The sequence below is a fragment of the Schistocerca gregaria genome, chromosome 7 (genome assembly GCF_023897955.1).
Source record: "Schistocerca gregaria isolate iqSchGreg1 chromosome 7, iqSchGreg1.2, whole genome shotgun sequence".
Lineage (NCBI taxonomy): Eukaryota > Metazoa > Arthropoda > Insecta > Orthoptera > Acrididae > Schistocerca > Schistocerca gregaria.
The window spans coordinates 543,012,724-543,034,172 of NC_064926.1; the positions used below are offsets into that span (position 1 = coordinate 543,012,724).

At 43.5% G+C, this 21,449-nt stretch overlaps 1 protein-coding gene across 2 annotated transcripts in view; it reads left to right on the plus strand.

Annotated features, from left to right (window-relative positions):
* LOC126281157 (E3 ubiquitin-protein ligase ariadne-1) overlaps positions 1–21,449 on the plus strand; it is a 76,615-nt gene that overhangs the window by 48,203 nt on the left and 6,963 nt on the right. For both annotated transcript variants that reach the window (XM_049979825.1, XM_049979824.1), the window contains exons 8-10: positions 3,310–3,514; positions 14,843–14,956; positions 15,504–15,616. In XM_049979825.1, the coding sequence (XP_049835782.1) occupies positions 3,310–3,514; positions 14,843–14,956; positions 15,504–15,616 (432 nt within the window). The remainder of the gene's footprint in view (positions 1–3,309; positions 3,515–14,842; positions 14,957–15,503; positions 15,617–21,449) is intronic.

The window sequence follows — 21,449 nt, forward strand, 5'->3', positions numbered from 1 at the left end:
ACTTTCTGACCGTCTTTTTGTGGTGCCTTTCGGCAACTCAACATCTCAGCTATTTGTTAAGTGTTTTTTTTTTTTTTTTTTAAATAGTGCGTTCTTATTACCGTGCCTATTTCACTTACATTACCCATTCCAATACTTACTTTTTTACAGCGTTGCTATAGATTACTTCAGGGTAGTTCCTTAAATAGGCCATGGCTGCTTCCTTCCCTAATTTTTACCCATTTGAGGTAACTTTCTAATTGCCATAGTGCTAGTGGGGCTTCTTTCATTACCCCCTCTTCCACCCTTGATAGCCTCCCCCCCCCCCCCCCCCCCACACACACACACACACACACACAAGCGATTGTACAACTAATTACTCAAAGTTTGTTCATGTGCCGTGTCTTTGCCATATTCTGTTGTTTGCGCTTTGGTTTTACAACATTACATCATTCCAGTATCTTCCCTAGGCTGTTTTATTGAAATAAAAGTTAATTGACTGTTTATTGTATTATTTCCTCCTTTGTTTCTGTAAGCTGTTGAGTGTTTCTGAGATGTGCTAAAAACTTGCTGTTGAAGACCATTAGTAGGTTATGAGATGACTGTTTTAAGTACAGTATAACCTCGCTTTTATGTTCCCGGAATTAAAGTTTTCCCGCCATTTACGACATTTTTTATTGGTCCCATCAAATTTCCTATGCCCACAATGTTAATTTGCACCTGATTTGGCATCAGCACATTTATAATTTTCCTGTGATTTACGTATTACGAAAAAATATTTCTGGAGAAAATATGATGCTGGTATAATGTTGGCCGTCCAGTAGTGTTTACAAATATTAAATGCTTAAGTTTCTTGACACCCCAGTGCACTCTATTCAGTGGATTTGAGCGGGTAAATGAGTAAAAGCTGTAACAATTATTTTTGCCGTATCTCCTGCCGCTGCCTAGCTCTACTTGGCGTGGTGGCTGATGGGAGTAACTAGGTTCATTCGAATGAAGATATCATGAACAATCACAACCATTTTTGAACTGTCTCTACTGGGAAAATGGAGTTTCGTGATTACTGTGATCGTCGTGACACCTTTGATGAACCATATTTAGCGTGTTTAAGCGTATGGCCACGTGGAGCGCTAGTTGACACTGTCATTCACTTTGTTTTGCTCAAATGTTTTTAGTGTAAACACAGTGCCGGTTACGTATTGTATTCATGCTAAGCAAAATGTGTTTCAAGAATTTATTCTCGTTGTCAAGTACAGCATTTATGTATGTATTTTTTGTGATGATACACAAACAGACAAACAACGTCAGTGATAGCTTGTGCACGTGTGTGTGTGTGTGTGTGTGTGTGTGTGTGTGTGTGTGTGTGTGTGGTTTTCTACATAACTGATAGGCACAGTAAGTACCTGATAACCTTAAAAAGTTTGGTACAGTGCAAGAGATGCAGAATAACACTATACAGAATACTTATTTACATATTTGCACTTGACAATAAGAAAAAAATTCTCAAATTGTGTTGTGCTAAGCATGAAAAAATACGTAATTAGTGCAATATTTCATTATTTAAATAATGAATGACAGCTGCAGGATTTCCAAAAATATCAATTATAACATTTGAAATTAAGTCAGATGTTTCCACTTCCCGAGCAGATATCAATTCCAGTTACATTAGCTGTTTTTATTAGATACTAAACCTTTATTTGATCATAAAAAAAGTCCTGACAAGTCTTTTGACACCTGTTATGTACTTACATCATACATAAAGTACAAGGGGCTACCCTATACAAACTTTTACAGCTTAAAACATTATTTCCCACATTTTATACCATTTTTTTAAGTCCCTTGAAAAGTGTAAAAGCGTGGTTTTGCTGTATGCTGCAGGTCTTCGCCAGCAGTGCACAGATTACAGTTTTTTTGAGAAGAGCAGGGATAAGAACAAATGGTATTGTCAGACTGGCTTTGAACTTGGATATTGCACGATGAAATTTGGCTGGAGAATTATAGGTGTCAAACATGTCTGGGTGAATAAAAAGAAATAAGTAGTTTTTTGCATAAGGTGAAGTTTGAAATAAACCAGAATTGGAGGTGAGGCCATGATAATTTTCTGGTAAGAGTTACCTAGTGCCCCACACTCATCAATATTGATGTGAAAACATTTATTTTCTCTCCTTCATACTTTCTTATACAACAAAATACCATCAGATTGCTAATAACAAGAAGACTAACAGTGCATAAACAGTGCTAGAGCCTACAATGGATAGATCGTGTCTGTATGTGTTTGTCATGAAGTATTGGTTTTGCCTGTGACATCTTTGGACCGATGTTGGTGCATGTACATAATTATTATGGATTAGCCTTGTGTAAAAGTTATAAATTGTGTAGGGTGGAAGCATATTTAGTGAAGACATTGATTCAAGTGCAGTTGTGAAGAGCTTTTGCAGCGCTAATTGTACCCAAAGCGAGACAATAAAAATACTCACAGGAATAACAGTGAAACTCGGTATTAAATTAGCAAATTACTAATTAATGTAAGATACTGCAAATATGCTCAGAATTATGAAAAGTGCAGCAGAGGAAAGCTTGTGTCAAAAGGAATCTAAAATGCCTAAAAGGTCCAGAACCGAGTAAATGTGAGAGCTATTTTAGTGTTGAAAAGGAAATGGAAAAACTGCGCAAAGTGATTACGTAGCTGGCCCATCAGGCGTATAGCAGTCAGCAACAGTACAAACTTGTGATTTATCTAGTCTGAAACCATTGTATTAATAAGATTGATAACTAAAGTAAATATTAATATGAGAAACCTGTCATGATTTTACCCTGATGTTTTTGTGAAAAATCTACACCACAGACCTCAGTTGCATATGCAGGACTTCTTAGTTTGTGCAGTTTTAGTTTTCGTAGTGAAAATTGCATTAAACAAGTCACTAATATAGATATCAGGCTATGCTACAGATCAGTCTGTTACCAGACCCGTACTTCTCACCTATGTTAGTCATTGATGTAGCAGACATGCAACTGGGTTGTCGCTTTCCGTATGTGTATATTGTCACACTTCCAACTGTTTTGCTAGTATTCTCTTGACACATAGCAGCCTTTTGTTGGAAAAAGCAAACTATATTTCGTATGAAAAAAAAAAAGATATGTTGTTCGGTAATTTGTTTATTTACTCAATTTGTGGTCCCCTAATTTGTTCACTTACTCATTCTGTGCTCCCCTTCCTCTAATGGATTCAGTGTGTTTATACATTATAGTGTTCAAGCATTATCTTTTTCAAATGTTACTTTCTTATGTTGGCCTTTGCATGTAATTGCAATTATTTACTTTTTAATGTAGGTATAATTGCAATCGCTATGATGAAGAAGAAGCAAAAGCAGCAAGGGATGCTCAAGAAAGGTCACGTGCAGCTCTCCAACGGTACTTATTCTATTGTAACCGGTACATGAACCACATGCAGTCTCTCAAATTTGAACACAAGCTGTATGCCTCAGTGAAAGAAAAGATGGAAGAAATGCAGCAGCATAATATGTCATGGATAGAGGCAAGTTTTATGCACTAATAATTTAACAGTTTGCAGATGAAATGGTGTGTGTGTGTGTGTGTGTGTGTGTGTGTGTGTGTGTGTGTGTGTGAATTGGAGGAGGAGGGGGGGGGGGTCTGTAGATTTGTGATAAAGACCCTGCAATATCCTGAAGAACTAAAGGAAGTAATTAAAGAAAAAAAAGGCACTATGAAGTGTAAAAATCATTTACACTTCAGTGAAAGCTATTAAAGTTTGAAATGAAGGTACACATAATGTGAAAAGAATTATGAAGTCAGAAAAGACTTCTACACAGAGTGAGGAATCAATGGGATTATTGACAGTTCCTAGGTTTAGCATTAGTGATTGTTTCATCTGGGCAAAAGACAGACAGAAAAATGTATGGCTAAGGATGTGCATGTAATGTAAAGAGAAAAGGAAAAGTCACTTTCGGCTAAAGATGACTTGCATTGTTTGGTGCACTATCATGAGGTCGATACAAGTCAAGATGACGTGCACACCTATTAATCTGATTGTAAAAATTTAAAAAATTCATAATGTACATATTAAAAGTATCTGTCTGCTCTCAGAATTGTGTCTTCCACACCCCCTTACACCTCTACCACAATTGCCTTTTTATTTTTCCTCTTTTCTTTCTCATTTATCTCTTTATCTTGCATTTCTTTACCAAATTTAATCCTTACCTCTGATTTGTCATCTTTCTGCATCTCATTATGAGTTATGTGGGATTTGAACTTCAGCTGCCATAATCAATTATTATATTCTGGGTCTTTTTCTGCACTTAGTCTTCCCTACACCATTTGTAAATCTTTTCATGGACTTCCCTTTCCACCTTAATTTCCTAATGATAATGAAACTTTCAAGCTTTTTCATTGTTTTTGGTTCTGTAAAGCCTATTCCAGTTGTTATTTTAAAAGCTCATAAGCTGCCTTCTTTTGTTGCATTAAACATGTTCCATGTTTAACAAATGTGGAAATATCATCTCTGTTTTGAACAAACTAGTAAAACAGAAGTATAACAAAATATTAAAAGAATAACTGCATTGTCAGTATTATAAGCAACCCTAGGAAACAAAATGGTTATGTCAAAACTGTGACAACCATTTAGTTCCCTGCAGTGTTTCCTTGTGTATGACTGAGCGAGGTGAGACAATGGTTAGCTCACTCAACTTGCATTTGGGAAGGCAACAGTTCAAACCCATATCTGGCCATCCTGATTTAGGTTGTCCGTGATTTCCCTAAATTGCTTCAGGCAAATGCCAGGATGGTTCCCTTGAAAGGGCTTGGCAGAGTTCCTTCCCTAATCTGATGGAACTGATGACCTCGTTGTATGGTCCCCTCCCCCAAATTAATCAACCAACCTTGTGTATGGCTAACATTTGGTACCTCAGTACACACTGTATTTCTTTAGATAAAAATCTACAAAGTAAGATGCTATCCTGTTTTGTCTGAACAGTTAAGTTACTCTCGATTATAACCATCATTGCAGAATGCACATGCTGTAGCAAAGCTGGAGAAGGTGCATGCCCATGCCACACAAACTTTTGATCCTCGACATAACCCGTCCCCCTCCCTCTCTCTTTGCTTATTGCAACACACACACACACACACACACACACACCTCATTGTTCATTCTCACCCACGTTCCTGTACATTTTTAACATATTTCTGTGTTGTTTCATGCAGTGTCATTGTAGTTTTGCGTATTTTTATGTATTTGTGCATATTTTTACATGTGTGTGCATATTTTTGCTTATCTGAGCATGTTTGTGTGTGTCTTCACATGTTTTTTATGCTTCTTTTTGCATCTTTTCGCTTATCCAGCTCCTCTCACAACCATAAACACATATTTTGCCCATTTCTGCATCTTTCCTATTTCCTTTACACCAGAAAAGTATCCCTTTCCCTGGCTAAAACCCAGTCCAACATCCTGTTTATCAAATGCTGCCTAAACCTTGGAATCTCTCCAAATGACCTAACTGTAAAGATTCCTCTCTCTGTATCCCACCCCTCCATTCACAATGACCTACACCTTTTCAGATTCCATCAATCCCTGGCCCTCACAAACCTGGTACTGTACAAACACATCTCCATGGCACAGACATCTCAGAACTACCTCTGCTCCCACCACACGATACTACTACTCTGCAATCCCTACTTCATACATCAATCCATGAAATTGAATCCGTTGCTCTCCAGCACCTGGATGAGCATTCTAGACAACACTTCTGTAAGCTATCCAACTTGCTGAAATCTTACTGCCGCCTTGGGGCACCATTATCCAACCCTCATTGTACCCACAGTGTTCCCCCCAGGGAGCCCGCAGTCCTTCTGTGGGTACAGGTGTGGTGCGCACGGGGTCCCGAGCTATTGCAGTCTCCTTTCCTTTCCAGGCTGCATTCACGTCCCTGTTCCTCTCCCTCCCTATCCTTGCTGCTTTGTCCCTGCTCCTTCTTTTCCCTCTTAGTGGACTTCTTTAGGTCGACCTGGCCGTCCTCCTGGCTTTGTTTTGGTGTGTGCTATTTTTCGGCGTTTTTTTGGTCCCCTTTGGGTTTGACCTCCATTTCCAAAATTTTCCATTCAGTTTGAGCCATTTGGGGATGAACTTCCTACCTTGCTTCCATGGTACAGGTTCCTTTCCTCCTCCCCTCCCCTTTGCACCCTGGCCCCCCTCCTGCTAGGTCACCAGCATGGTATCCAATCTGTGTGGTGGGGCTGTTAAGTACCCACTTTGTTGAGCCCCCTGAAACCACAGGGAACAGACTGCTAGTACTTGAGCTGTTAACACTTCGTGTATGCCCAGGAGTCAATGCTCTTCACTTTGGGGCACCATAACTCCCGGCAATGGCCGCCATGCCAGACAGCCCTTGCTGTGGCTGGGTAGCACCCACAGAGTGAGCCCCTGATCAGAGTGGATGTTACTAGGGCGGACGCCTTGTGCATGAAGCGACAAAAGCTTCACTAACCTGGCCATTCTGTGGCCATCTCTGAGAGTGGTAGCAGACGTGACATTCCTTCTGATTCTTTGGCCTTCCCCTTCCTGGCCACCCCCTGGATGATGGTCAAGCTTGCTGGCTTGGGTTGAAACCTTTCCCCCGGTACCTGGTTTGTACCAGGACGGATGGCAGAAGTTTTGCCATGCCATGACCAAGCCTTTGTTTTTCGTGGAGACGATTGAAGGTAAGTATGGTGAAGTGGAATCGATGAGTAAAATGCGGCCCGGTGCTTTGCTCATAAAGACATCATCTACCGCCCAATCAAATGCCCTGCATGCTTGTGACCGTCTTGGTGACGTCCCAGTCTCCGTCACGCCCCACCAATCTTTGAACTTGGTACAGGGCATTATTTTCCACAGAGATCTTCTTCTCGAAACTGATGAGGAGCTACATGCTAACCTGGAGCGGCGAGGGGTTTGTTTTATCCGCCGTGTGCAGCGAGGCCCTCCAAACAATCGCACCGCTATGAGCACCTTCATCCTGGCCTTCAAGGGGGATGTTCTCCCAGAGTAGGTCAAAGTAATGTTGTATCGGTGTGATGTAAAACCTTATATTCCACTACTGATGAGATGCTTTAAATGCATGTCCTCATGCTACACCACTGATCCCTCTGCAGTGACGGTGGGCGGCCCCTCAATGAGGGGAGTGCCTGTGCTCCGCCACCGGTGTGTGTAAATAGTCATGGCCAGCATTCTCCCACGCTCGCCTGTGTGCCCAGTGTTTGTGAAAGAAAGGAGGATTCAAGAGTACAAAACCTTAGATCGGCTCACCTACACCGAGGCTCGTCAAAAGTATGACCGGCTCCATCCCGTGTCAGTGACTTCTACTTTTACTTCAGTTACGTCCATTCCCCATCCTACCCCCCTCCTCTTTCCATCCCCACCCCATTCGCCCCATGCCTTCAGCCCTCTCCATCCTCTCCCCCTTCCCGTCAGTACCCATACCCACCCCTTCGGGTGCTGCTCCCCTTCCCCCGCCGGAGAAGTACTCCCCTCCGGTAGCCGCCGGTACTGGAGCTCCTTCCCAGGACTCCTCTTCCCGGCACCCTCCTGAAAGGTGATCTACTGCTCCACATCGGCAGCGCGATTCGCGGCCAGTGGGCACCAAGATTGCCTGTTGTAATTCCGTGTCGCCTCCGCTGACGTCTGCTCTTCTGTTCCTTCCCAAGAGAAGAAGCAGAAATGCAAGAACAAGGGCAAGGCCCCTCCGGTACTCACTGAGGTGCAGCCTTCCCCCCCTCCAGTCAGTCAATGAACCAACAGTCTGACCCCACCTATATGGATATTACCCCATTCCTATCGATGACGGATGGCAACTCGGCAGTGTAACGGACTCTGGTCCCTTCGCTTCCTCTGTGGACTCCAGCTTGAGAATCCTCCAGTGGAATTGTAATGGGTATTTGTGTCACCTTCAAGAGTTGCAGCCCCTTCTTTCCTTCTACTCTGTCGCTTGTATTGCCCTCCAGGAGACCCATTTTGTCCATTCTTACTCACGTGCCCTTCATGGGTTCCACACTTCCTGTCATAACCGAATTGGCCCTTTACAGGCTTCTGGTGGTGTCTGTACCTTGGTTCACAAGGACATTGTTATTAAATGGGTTCTCCTCCACACCACTCTGGAAACCATTGCTGTCAGGGACCATCTGGCCACTCCCATCACAATCTATAATCTTTACCTCTCACCTGACAGGTCACTCACATCCGATGCCCTCACCACCTTTCTTAACAACTCCCTTCTCCCTTCCTGCTATTAGGGGACTTTAATGCCCACAAGTCTCTTTGGGGTAGTGATACGACTACTGACCTGGGCAGGACAGTTGAAGTTCTTCTGACAGGGCTTGACCTCTGTTTACTAAACACAGGCGCTCCCACACACTTCAGTATGGCGCACAGCACTTTCTCTACCATTGACCTCTCCAACTGCAGTCCTGGCTTTCTTTCCTCCATTCAGTGGGGAGTCCACGATGACTCATGTGACAGCGACCGTCGACCATTACCCGATTGTTTTGACCTTCCTTCAGTGTCTCTCGCCCCATCTCCCTCCCAGAAGGGCCATATATAAGGCTGATTGGGGTGTCTTCTCCTCTGCTCCCATTCCCCCTGTATTGCCACACGACAGTGTTGAGGAATCTACTCAGACGTTGACTGCCGCCATCCTTTTAGCAGCTGTTTCAGCAATCCCTTCTTCCTCAGGTTCCCTACGCCGGAAGACGGTCCTTTGGTGGACTCTGGAAATTGCTGCGGTCATAAAAGACCACCACTGTGCTCTTCAACACTTCAAGCAGCACCCTTCTACTGCTCTTCTTCTGGTCTTTAAACGACTCCGCACCCGGGCCCGCTACCTAATCAAGTTTCAGAAATGGATTTGCTGGGAATGATACATAGCTGCCATAGGACCACACACCCCTTCTTCACAAATCTGGGTGAAACACAAGTGAATTTTTGGCCACCGTCTTCCCACTGGGGTTGCAGGAATTTCTGGCATGGTGTTGTCCTTACCAATCCGGACTTTGTAGCAGAAAATTTCGCTCAGCACTTTGCTCAAGCTTCGGCGACCATGTTCCTTCTCCTGGAAGACCGCTCAGAACGACTGCTTTTGTCTTTTGTTTCTCGCTGCTCGGAGCCATATAATGGTCCATTCAGCGAGTGGAAATTTGCCAACGCCCTCGCCATTGGTGGCTGGCCACTATCGTAAACTGACCCTCTTCAACCCTCTGTGGACTGAGGGAGTCTTTCCTACCCAGTGACAGGAAAGCATTGTTGTTCTGGTGTTGAAGCGAGGGAAGTCGCCTCTTCAGTTGGATAGCTATTGCCCAATTAGCCTTACAAAAACCCTCTGCAAGCTCCTTGAATGCATGGTGAGTAGGCGGCTGTTTTGGATCATTGAATCCCGCGACCTTTTGTCATCAACTCAAAGTGGTTTTCGCTATGGCCACTCTACGGTGGATAACTTGGTCCACCTGAAGTCTGTTATCTGCTCGGCTTTTGCTCATAGGCAACACCTCCATGCAGTCTTCTTTGATCTGCATAAAGCCTATGACACCACCTGGTGGCACCACATCGTCACCACCCTTCACAAATGGGGCCTTCGCGGCGCTCTGCCCATTTTTATCCATAACTTCCTTTCTTGTCACTCTTTTCGGGTCCAAGTTGGCTGCTCCTACAGCACAGCACTCCCCATCGGCAAGAAAATGGGGTTCCACAGGGTTCTGTGCTGAACGTCCCTCTCTTTCCCATAGCCATTAATGGTCTGGTGACAGTTGTTGGGCCGATAGTGTCCCCTCTTTGTATGCTGACGATTTTTTTATTTACCTCGCTTCCTCCATAATGGGCACTGCAGAACGCTGTCTACAGGTTGGAAATTTGCCAGGCGCACTCATGGGCTCTCTCCCATGGCTTTCAGTTTTTGGCGGCCAAGACATGTCGTGCATTTCTGGTGTCGCCGTACAGTCTGTTCCCATCCGGAACTGTTCCTCGATGGCCAGCCCCTTGAGGTAGTGGACACCCATTGCTTTTTGGGCCTTGTCTTCGATACCTGGTTGACATGACTCCCTTATCTTCGCCAGCGGAAGAGGACATGCTGGTCCCATATCGGTGCTCTTAGGTGTCTGTACAATACCACCTGGGGTGCAGATTGCTCTGTTCTCCTGCGATTGTATCAAGCGTTGGTCCAGTCTCGTTTAGACTGTCGAAGTCCTCTCCGTCACCTTCGACGCTGCAGATACTAGACCCCATCCACCACTGTGGGATCCGACTTGTGACTGGTGCCTTCTGGAGTAGACCCATACTTAGCCTTCTCGCAGAAGGAGGGATTTCACCACTGCGAGCTCTGCATCAACAACAGCTGATATCTTATGAAATACGCATTACTGCACCCCACAGCACCTTAATTATATCCTCCTTTATCCAGACACGGAGATCACCCTGGCTCAGCGGCGGTCACGATGTGTGCCTACCATGGCTGACCACATTCAGTCACTCTTTTGTGAGCTCCAGCAATTCCCTTTACCGCCTCTTTTCTCTGCTCACGCATGTACCCCTCCTTGGTGCGTTTCTCGGCTGCAGCTCTGTCTTCATCTCTAAATTGATTCAAAGGATTCTGTCCCTCCGATAGCTCTTCGTTCAGGGTTCAGAAGTGATTTATACTGATAGCTCCATGGTTGCTGACCACACTTGGTTTGCTTACACCTATGCGCGATGCACAGAACTTCATTCCTTGCCAGATGGTTGTAGTTTTTTTACTGCAGAATTGGTAGCCATCTTGTGCGCACTGGTACATCTCCGCTCCTGCTCAGGACTATCCTTCACTATCTGTAGTGACTCATTGAGCGGTTTGCACACTATCGGCCAGTGCTTCCCTCGCCACCCGTTGGTTTTTACTGTCCAGGACTCCCTTTCTCTCCTTGTTCAATGTGGATGCTCGGTGGTTTTCATTTTGGCCCCAGGCCTTGTTGGGATTCCTGGCAATGTACTTGCCGATCGACTGGCTAAGTTAGCTACTATCAGGCCATCTCTTGCATTTGGCATTCCGGAAATAGACCTTCGCTCGGCATACGTTGTCAGGTTTTGGGCTTTTGGGATGCAGAATGACACCCTCTTTCTTTGCCAAGAAGCTCAGGGCGAGTAAGGATTCACAACTCCGTGGCGGTCCTCCTCCTGGGCCTCTCGCAAGGCCCGTGTCATCCTATGCTGGCTCCGCTTCGGCCATACTTGGTTGACTAATGGTTATCTCCTCCAGCATGAGGCCCCCCCCCCCCCCCCCCCCTGTGTCATTGTGAATCGATGTTGAATGTGGCTCACATCTTATTGGGCTGCCCCAACATAGCCACCTTGCATCGGACTTTTAGTTCTCCCAAAACTCCCTACCAACTCTCCACCAAATCCAGAGCCAAAACATTCTTGTAACACTGTCTTAAGTTTTCCACCAAAACCCTCAGCTCCACAGATGTTTCAGTCATATCCAAAGGCAGCCCTATACCCAAATTTAACCATACTAGACTTGTCAAAGACGTACTCTCCTTCTTCCGATCCTTGCAATGGAAACTCTTCTTTGATGACAATCGTTGCAACCAAAACAACTGTAATTCCAACATTGCACCCTGCCTTTTCCACTTTATAACACCACCCAGCCATGATCCTTGCCTCCCACCTAATCACCTGCTGGTCACCTTCCAGGAATTTCTTACCTCCAACTTAGCCTCGCTTCCTTCCCAGGACCCCTTCCTCACAACACCAACCTTTCAGCAGAAGAAAGAGCAGTCATACACAACCTCAAAACAAATCCTGACCTAATCATCCTATCTGCAGACAGAGAATCTGTTATGAATCACTTGGCAGTATGCCTCCAACATTTGCCTGACTATTCCACCTACAAACTCTATCAAACTGATCTTATCATAGAAGTCCAACACAAACTCCAATCAATCCCTGCTTAAAGTCTTAGGCCCTTCCCAGAACATCTCCCCTGAATTCATTTCCCTTCTCACCCCTGTGGCACCCCACACACCCACCTTCTACATGCTGCCCAAAATACATAAACCCAACAGTCCTGGATGCCCCATTGTGGCTGGTTATTGTGCTGCCACTGAAAGAATTTCAGCCCTCATTGACCAACACCTCCAACCAGTTGCCCATAGTCTAGCTGCCCACGTCAAAGACATGAACCACTTTCTTCGCTGACTCTCCACCACCTCCACCCCTTTGCCTCGTGGATCCCTACTTGTCACTGTTGACGCCACCTCCTTGTGCACAAACATCCCTCATTCCCATGGTCTTACCACTATTGAACACTACCTTTCCCAATGTCCTTCAGACTCCGGACCCACTACTTCATTCCTCATACTCCTTACTGACTTTATCCTAACCCACAACTACTTCTCATTTGAAGGCAAAGCATATAAATAAATCTGTGGCACAGCCATGGGCACCCGCATGGCATCTTCCTATGCCATCCTTTTTATGGGCCGTCTAGAGGAGACTGTCCTAGCCTCCCAAACATCAAACTCTTAGACTGGTTCAAGTTCATTAATGATGTCTTCATGATCTGGACCCTTCATTCCTCCACAACCTGGACACCATCACATGGTGATACTCAACGCTGCATGCCACCTTCCTAGATGGTGAGCTCCTTCTTGCTGATGGCTGCATTCACACCTATGTTAAACCCACATTAAACCCACCAATTACCAACAGTCCGTGCATTTTGAAAGCTGTCATCTCTTTCACACCAAAAAATTCTTCTCTTACAGACAGCCCGGTCACCTGGGAACAGTGTATCTGCAGTGACAAAAACTCTCTTGGCCAGTATACTGAGGGTTTCACCAAGGCCTTCTGACATAGGCACTATCCCCCAGATGTAGTCTGCAAACAGATCTCCCGTGCAATTTCCTCTCACACGCCCAATCTTCCCACCACCCCCAAGAACCACACTCTTAAGAGTGTCCCCTAAAGCCAGTACCACCCTGGACTGGAACAACTGAACCACTTCCTTTGCCAAGGCTTTCATCATGCCCTGAAATGCGACATCGTACCCAAGATACTTCCCACCCCTCTATCACCCACCCTACCTCCACAACATCCCTTCCATCTCTATGCCACCTCCAATGTCACTCTCTTGCCACAAGGATCATATCTCTGTGGAAGACCCAGGTGCAAAACCTGCCCAATCTACCCACAGAGTACTTCGTATTCCTGTCCTGTCACGGGTTTATCCTACCTCATCAGGGGCCGGGCCACATATGAGATCAGTCATGTCATTTACCAGCTTTGCTGCAATCATTGCACAGGTTTTTATGTTGTTATGATTACCAAACACCTGTTCACCAGGATGAATGGGCAGTGCCAGACTGTAGCCGAGAGCAGAGTAAATGTGACACAACATGGAGTTGAACATAACACACTTCATTTCAGTGGCTACTTCACTACCAGAGCCACCTGGATCCTCCCCTCCATCACCATCTTTTCTGAACTGCGCACTTGGGATTTATCCTTAAAACACATTCTCCATTCACATAATTATCCTGGCCTCAACCAATGGTAATTTACTGTCCCAACCCCCTCCACCCAACACTTTCCACCCCCTCAGTCCTGGCACCACCTCCCCATTCTCATCTCCGATACTGTTTATTTGCAGCTCTCTGCCAATGCATCCGCCTGTCTTTCCCTGCTCCTTTCCGTTTTTCTTTTTTCCCCCCTCCCACTCCGTACACCACAACATCCTGACACTGTGCCAGTTGGTGGTCCAGTCCCTGCACCCTTCACCATACAGCATTTGTCTATCACCCCACCCATAGACTACCATCACTTCCCCTTCCCTGCCCCCTCCAAATAGCTGCTTCCATCCCACATGATGTTGTATTCTGGCCGAAGATGCTGGAGAGTTGGCGGTCATGTGTGCATGAGGTGCGTCCTTGCTTGTGTATATGAATGGCGTGTGTCTGTTTCTTTCACTCATGAAGACTGTGGCTGATAGCTTCAAGCAAGTGTCTTTTAATTGTGACTGTCTGCAAATTGATGTATCTTCCTTATGGTAAGTAGCAATTTGTCTTTTCCTACATTGTTGAAGATGCATGTTAGCTAGTTTATTGTATGCACTAATTTATTGAGTGCAGTCCTTGCCCTGATGCAGTTTTCATATCTATAATTTTTGAAATTGTCGTTTATAGTTCATTTTCCCCATAAAAAAAAAATTAAATTGCTCTCTCTCTCTGTCTCTCTGTCTCTCTCTCTCTCTTTTCCTCTTCCTCTTTCTCTTCCTCTTCCCCTCCCCTTTTTCCGTTATCCAAAAAGGTCTGTCCATTTTTTGTTAAAATGAATATATTCTCTTCATTAAAGTTACAAACTGCTCAGTGGAGCTTATTACATTTGTTAACCAATACTTTCCAAGAAAACCAAGAACAGTGAAGAGATAATTATTGATAGGAAAAGTACCTACACAGTGTAGTGAAACTATCCTTTCAACATTTTTGGTCTGCACTGCAGATGCAACAGCAGCCAGTTTATACATAGCGGACTAATCTCAGTTATATACTAGCATTTCCCAGCAGTGTGCTATCATCAGCTGACTCAGAGGTTCGACTTTTCATTACTCCTTTCCTTTCAGACCTCAGTCACACACACACAGTTTTAATTTGTTACAAATTTGCATTAAAAGAATGTGCACATTATATTTTATTACATGTTAAAGAAAAGACGACCATAATTACTGCACAAAATGTCAAAAATTTAAGAGACCAGAAATTTCTTACTGTGATAATAGCTTAGATTTCACTGCATTGTGTCTCTCCCATATGATTTGACTTAACAATAGGTATATGTATGTGCATATTGTTCCAGGTTCAGTTCTTGAAGAGAGCTGTCGACATCTTGTGTCAGTGCCGCCAAACTCTGATGTATACATATGTGTTTGCATATTATTTAAAGAAAAATAACCAATCAGTTATTTTTGAGGTACTTATTTTTTCACTTGTATATGATAAATGTCATCTGTTTTTAAATTTGGTGTCATTAATTAGCGGGAGACTGTGACTTAGTTTTTTGCTGTGTTAATCTTAGGAAGAACATTCCTAGTTCAGAACTTGGTTGATCTTTGATACAGTTTCACATCTGTGTGTGTCAGAAAAGCACAACCACAACTAACCTCATTATGTAACCTTTTTTTTTCCTTCATTGCAAAAAGCTGGTTCTATAGGCATCAAGATGGCAGTTAGCTATGGCAGTCACACAAATAGTTCTGTTTTCTACATTTAAATAGTTCTGTTTTCTACATTTGAAACTCTAGATTTTCTTTAGTGAACAATCTCCCACATCCAGGACACATCAGTCTGAGTTCTTTGTACAATAATGATAATCTAGTGACTAACAAGAATTACATTGTACTTACATACAGTATTAAGCACTGGAACATATAGTTTGGTGTAGGGATGTTGTAGTATTCAGTAACTAATTAATCAGAGTGTATGCTAAGTTCTCTTAAAACCTGTTTACTTCTTCCCAGGATAACCAACGGGATTTGGAAAGTGCCACAGAAACATTGTCAGAGTACTTGGAGAGAGATATTACATCTGAAAATTTGGCAGACATAAAGCAAATAGTCCAGGATAAATACAGGTAGGAGAACCGCTAAAAGTTTGTTGCAACTTCTACTAAAAATTTCAGTAGATACTGAGCTGTTGTTAAACATGATAAATTCCCTCACGATGTTTCCTTGTATTAGTTCTGCAAGGTAAGTTTGCTGTCTGTGTACGTGCAAATCCCTTAAAGTCTGCAGGAAAACATTCTGCTAGGAGGTTGGTATTGACACAACTCCTCAGTACCCTTGAGATGAGTAAGTAAACCTGTCACGAGGTGTGCAGCTTAGTTTGAACTTAACAGATTGTTCAAACAATGGAAACTCCGGGTTGTAATATCAATAATATAAGGAAAATGTGGCAGGAAAAGGGAAGGCCTAGCAAGGTAAGGTGGGGGGGGGGGGGGGTGGAGCGGACAGTGACTAGAATGCTATTAGGCATAGCACCAGATAGCTGTGGGGCAGGAAGGGGGGGGGGAAACGGGCAGCAAAAAAGGAGAAGAGCAAGGAAGGGGAAAGATGGGCGTATGCGATAGCAGAGGGTGGAACACAGAGGGTAAGGGGATGAGAATAGGGAGGAAGTGATCACACAGACGGGACGGACACTGTTAGGTGGAGGGTGCATGGACTGTAGGTTATGGTAGATTGAGCCCAGGATAATTTTGAGAGCGGAGAATGTGTTGTGAAGATAACTCCCATCTGCACAACTCTCAAAAGCTGCTGGTGGAGGGGAGGATCCAGATGGCTCAGGTAGTGAAGCAGTCATTGAAATCAAGCCTATTATGTTTAGTTGCATGTTGTGCCACAGGATGGTCTTCTTTGCTGTTGGCGATGACTGTTGATCCTGGTTGATAGTCATAACCAATGTAAAAAGCTGTGCAATGATTGCAGCAAAGCTGGTATATGACATGGATTAGCCTGTGACAGGACTGGATAGGAAGTGTTGGCTGGGTGTATTGGGGAGGTCTTGCATCTGGGTCTTCCATGGGGATATGATGCCACTCCCAATCCCAATCCCTTGCTACAGTTCAATGTCTTACTTTTTTCCTTGTTCATAGTAGGAAACATTGAACGTTTTTGACAGAGCCTACTGGATGTCAACCCTGTGGTTACAAATTGCTGGAGTAGGCTGTGAATGTCAGAATAATATCTCACCACCTTTCCAAAGTAACCATGTTACTAATCTACTCTTGGCTTCCTCCACAGTTACCCAATTGGTGCCATCTTGATACCACTCAGCCTCGCAACTGCAAATACTATTAGGCTCTCAAATACGCTGTTGTCTGACATGCCCAGATGATAAGTGGATAGCATTGCAACTAGTTTTGTGTAGTACCTAATTTCAGCAATCAGTTCTTAATTTCATAATATTTTCTGGATGTGTTGCTGTTCTGTGGATTTTTGCCAAATTTATGGAATCCATTGAATTCATCCATTGTAGTAGAAACATTAGAGTCCAGGCAGATCAATGAAAAGATGTTAAACATTTAAGCTTTTGGACATAAAGTTCTTCTATGGAAATAGAAAATACACATGCATTCACACAAGCACAACTTACACACAAATTGTGACTGTTACTGGCTGCTGTTGCCTGACTGTGGACTGCAACTGTGTTTGATGTGAGCTGCAATTTGAGGTGGGTGGTGAGGGCATGATGCAGGGAGGGGGAGGTTTGTGCTCTGTGTGAGAGCATGGTCTCATGGTGGGGCAGGATAGGGCAGCTAAGTGCAGCAGAGTCAGAAGGACAGGACCGAAGGATACCTTGCAGAGTGACTTCCCGCCTGCGCAATTCAGAAAAGCTGTTGTTGGTAGGAAGGATCCAGATGACACAGACAGTGAAGCAGTCATTGAAGGGAAGGTTGTTGTGTAGGGCAGAGTTCAGCAACTGGGTCGTCCAGCTGTGTCTTAGCCACAGTTTTTCGGTGGTTATTCATGCAGACAAACAGAAATGACTGTCTGTATGCCCCCGTACAGGTCCATATTTCGCTTACACTTGTAGTCCTTAAACTAAATCTATGTTGGTGGCAGTAGAATCATTCTGCAATCAGCTTTAAATGCCACTTCACTAATTTTTTTCAGTAGTGTTCCTGGAAAAGAATGTTGTCTTTGCTACATTTGAGTTCCTGAAGCATCTTGGTAATACTTGTGTGTTGATAGAACCTGCTGGTAACAAATCTAGCACCCTTCCTCTGAATTGCTTATATGTCTTCCTTTAATCTGACCTGGTGGTGATCCCAAACACTCGAGCAGTACCCAAGGCTAGGTTGCATCAGTGTACCATATGCAGTCTTGTTTGCAGATGAACCACACTTTCTTAAAACTTTCTAAAAAAAACCTAAGTCGACCATTTGCTTTGCCAGTACAGTCCTTAAATGTGTGGTACATAACATATTGTTTTGCAAAGTTATACCTGGATACTTAATTGACCTGGCTGTGTCCAGCAGCACACTACTAATGCTGCATTCGAACATAGTGGGATTGTTTTTCCTACTCATCCGCATTACTTACATTTTTCACATTTAGCACTAACTGCCATTTATCACAAAAAATAGAAGTTTTGTCCAACTCATCTTGATCCTCCTACAGTCACTCAATGGAAACACTTTCCCATACACCACAGCTTCATCAGCAGTCAGTCACAGATTGCGGCTCATCCTGTGTGCCATATCGTTTAGCTGTCCTATCACACTTCCCTGGGGCATGCCTGATGATACTTGCCAGGTATAGATTGGGAGTGTGATGCCATCAAAACTTGTGCCAGAGACAGAGAATCGTGTGGCATTGTTCTGGATGTCTTGTCCGATAATTACCTTGAGCAGACCTGAACTTATCGAATCAGTTAACGGAGAGGAAGGTATCAGTGATCATAAGGCTGTGACAGCATCTATGATGGTGGGTCCTGCAAGAAATGTTAAGAAAGGCAGGAAGATATATTTGCTCAGCAAGGCTGACAGGATACAAATGTGGAGGACAAATGAAAAAAAATTCAAAAGCATCGTTCAATATGCCCTAGACAAGTACGTTCTGGGTAAGGTTTTAAGTGATGGGAAAGATCCACCATGGTTTAATACCTGCGTTAGATAAGTGCTACATAAACAAAGCCCACTTCATCTCAGATTTAAGAGATGTAAAAAAACTAGTTGACAGACAAAAGCTGAACTAAACGAAATGAGCATAAGGAGAGCAATGAGAGAAGCACTCAATGATTGTGAAAGTAAGACATTGTCGACTGACCTGAGTAAAAACCACAAGAAATTTTGGTCATATGTAAAATCAGTAAGTGGGTAAAAAATCATCTATTCATTCTCTCAGTGACCACACTGGCACCGAAATGGAAGATAACAGAGAGAAGGTCGAAATACTGAATTTGGTCTTCCAAAGTTGTTTCACCGCAGAAGATCGTAACACTTTCCCTCCTTTCAGTCGTTGTGTGAACGTTGTAATGGCAGATATTGAGATAGTCGATCACGGAATTGAAAAGCAGCTACAGTTGCTTAGTAGTGGTAAGGCATCATTACCAAATGAGATACCTATAAGGCATCAGGATCAGATGAGATACGTATAAGATTCTATAAGGATTGTGCAAAAGAAATTGCTCTACTTCTAGCAGTAATTTATCATAGATCGCTTGAGCAATGAAAGGTATCTAACAACTGGAAAAAAAGTGCAAGTCAGTCCTGTTTTTAAGAAAGGCTGTAAGACAGATCCACACAATTATAGACCTATATTGTTGATGTCAATCTGTTGTGGAATTATGGAACATGTTTTATGTTCAAGAATTATGACGTTTTTCGAAAACAAACACCTCCTCTATGAAAATCAACATGGATTTCATAAACAGACATCCTGTGAGGCTCAGCTCACTCCATTCCTCCATGAGAACCACAGCGCAGTGGACAATGGCGGTCAGGTTGATGCCATGTTCCTCGATTTCAGTAAGGCATTTGACAACATCCCGCATTGCCATTTAATAAAAAATTATGAGCTTATGGAGTTTCAAAGCAGACTTGCGATTCGATTTGAGACTTTCTTGCAGTTAGAACTCAACAAGTCACTCTTGACTTAACAAAACTGACAGCTGTAAAGGTAATATCTGGAGTACCACAGAGAAGTGTGATAGGACCGTTGCTGTTTACAATGTATATAAATGATCTGTAGAAAGCATCGGATGCTCTTTAAGACTATTCACAGATGATTCAGTTGCCTACACCAAAGTAGCAATGCCAGAAGACACTAAAATTTTGCAGAATGACCTAAAGAGAACTGATGAATTGTGCAGGCTCTGGTAGTTGACCCTGAATGTAACATAGTGTGCGTACATAAGAAAAGAAACCCACTATTGTACAGCTACACTATTGATGACAAACAGCTGGAGACGACGTAACTATCCAGAGCTATCTTAGGTGGAATCACCATATAAAACAGATAGTGGGAAAAGCAGACACAAGACTCAGATTCATCGGAAGAATCTTAAGGAAATGTAACTCATCCACGAAAGAAGTTGCTTGTAAGGCACTTGTTCGCCCAATTCTTGAGTATTGTTCATCTATCTGGGATCCCTTTCAGATAGGACTGATAGAGAAGATAGAGAAAATGCAAAATGCAATGAAGAGTGGTGTGTTTCGTCACGGGATCTGTTATGTGGTGTAATGTGTTGGCATCCTCTGGGGTAAAATATTCCGGAGATACATCCGCCTCCCCAGGTGTGGCTGGGGCCTGCATGGGAAAATCACATCACCAGGAAAAATACTAAACTGGTCCTCTATGAATTGAGCATGTACTGTTAGAATCTTTAATCAAATAAGCAGGTTAAACAATTTAAAAAGGAAGTTAAATATAGTGGGAATTTGTGAAGTTCAGGAAGAACAGGGCTTCTGGTCGGGTGAGTACAGGGTTACAAATAGAAAGTCAAATAGGCGTAATGCAAGAGTAGGTCTAAAAATTAGTAGAAAAATAGAAATATATATAAGGTAGTGTGAACAGCATAGTGAATGAGTGCCATGCCCACCACACAGTAGTACAAGTTTATATGCCTACTAGCTCTGCAGAAGATGAAGTATTGAAAGAATAGTACAAAGAAAAAAATCAATTATTGATAAAATTATTTAATTATATTGAAAACAAAGATTCCAAGACTTACCAAGCGGGAAAGCGCCGGCAGACAGGCACATGAACAAAACACACAAACACACACACAGAATTACGAGCTTTCGCAACTGGCAGTTGCTTCGTCAGAAAAGAGGGAAGGAGAGGGAAAAATGAAAGGATGTGGGTTTTAAGGGAGAGGGTAAGGAGTCATTCCAATCCCGGGAGCGGAAAGACTTCCCTTAGGGGAAAAAAGGACAGGTGTACACTCGCACACACACACATATCCATCCGCACATACACAGACACAAGCAGACATATGTCTGTGTATGTGCGGATGGATATGTGTGTGTGTGCGAGTGTACACCTGTCCTTTTTTTCCCCTAAGGGAAGTCTTTCCGCTCCCGGGATTGGAATGACTCCTTACCCTCTCCCTTAAAACCCACATCCTTTCATTTTTCCCTCTCCTCCCCTCTTTTCTGACGAAGCAACTGCCAGTTGCGAAAGCTCGTAATTCTGTGCGTGTGTTTGTGTGTTTTGTTCATGTGCCTGTCTGCTGGTGCTTTCCCGCTTGGTAAGTCTTGGAATCTTTGTTTTCAATATATTTTTCCCATGGGGAAGTTTCTTTCTATTAAATTATTTAATTAGATAGATAAAAAATCTACTCACCTAGCGGCAGCAGAACACACACATAAAAGACCGTTGTGATTGGCAAGCTTTTTGAGCCAGTGGCTCCTTCAGGCAGAAGGGTTGAAGGGGAAGGAAGAAGGGTGAAGGAAAATGACTGGA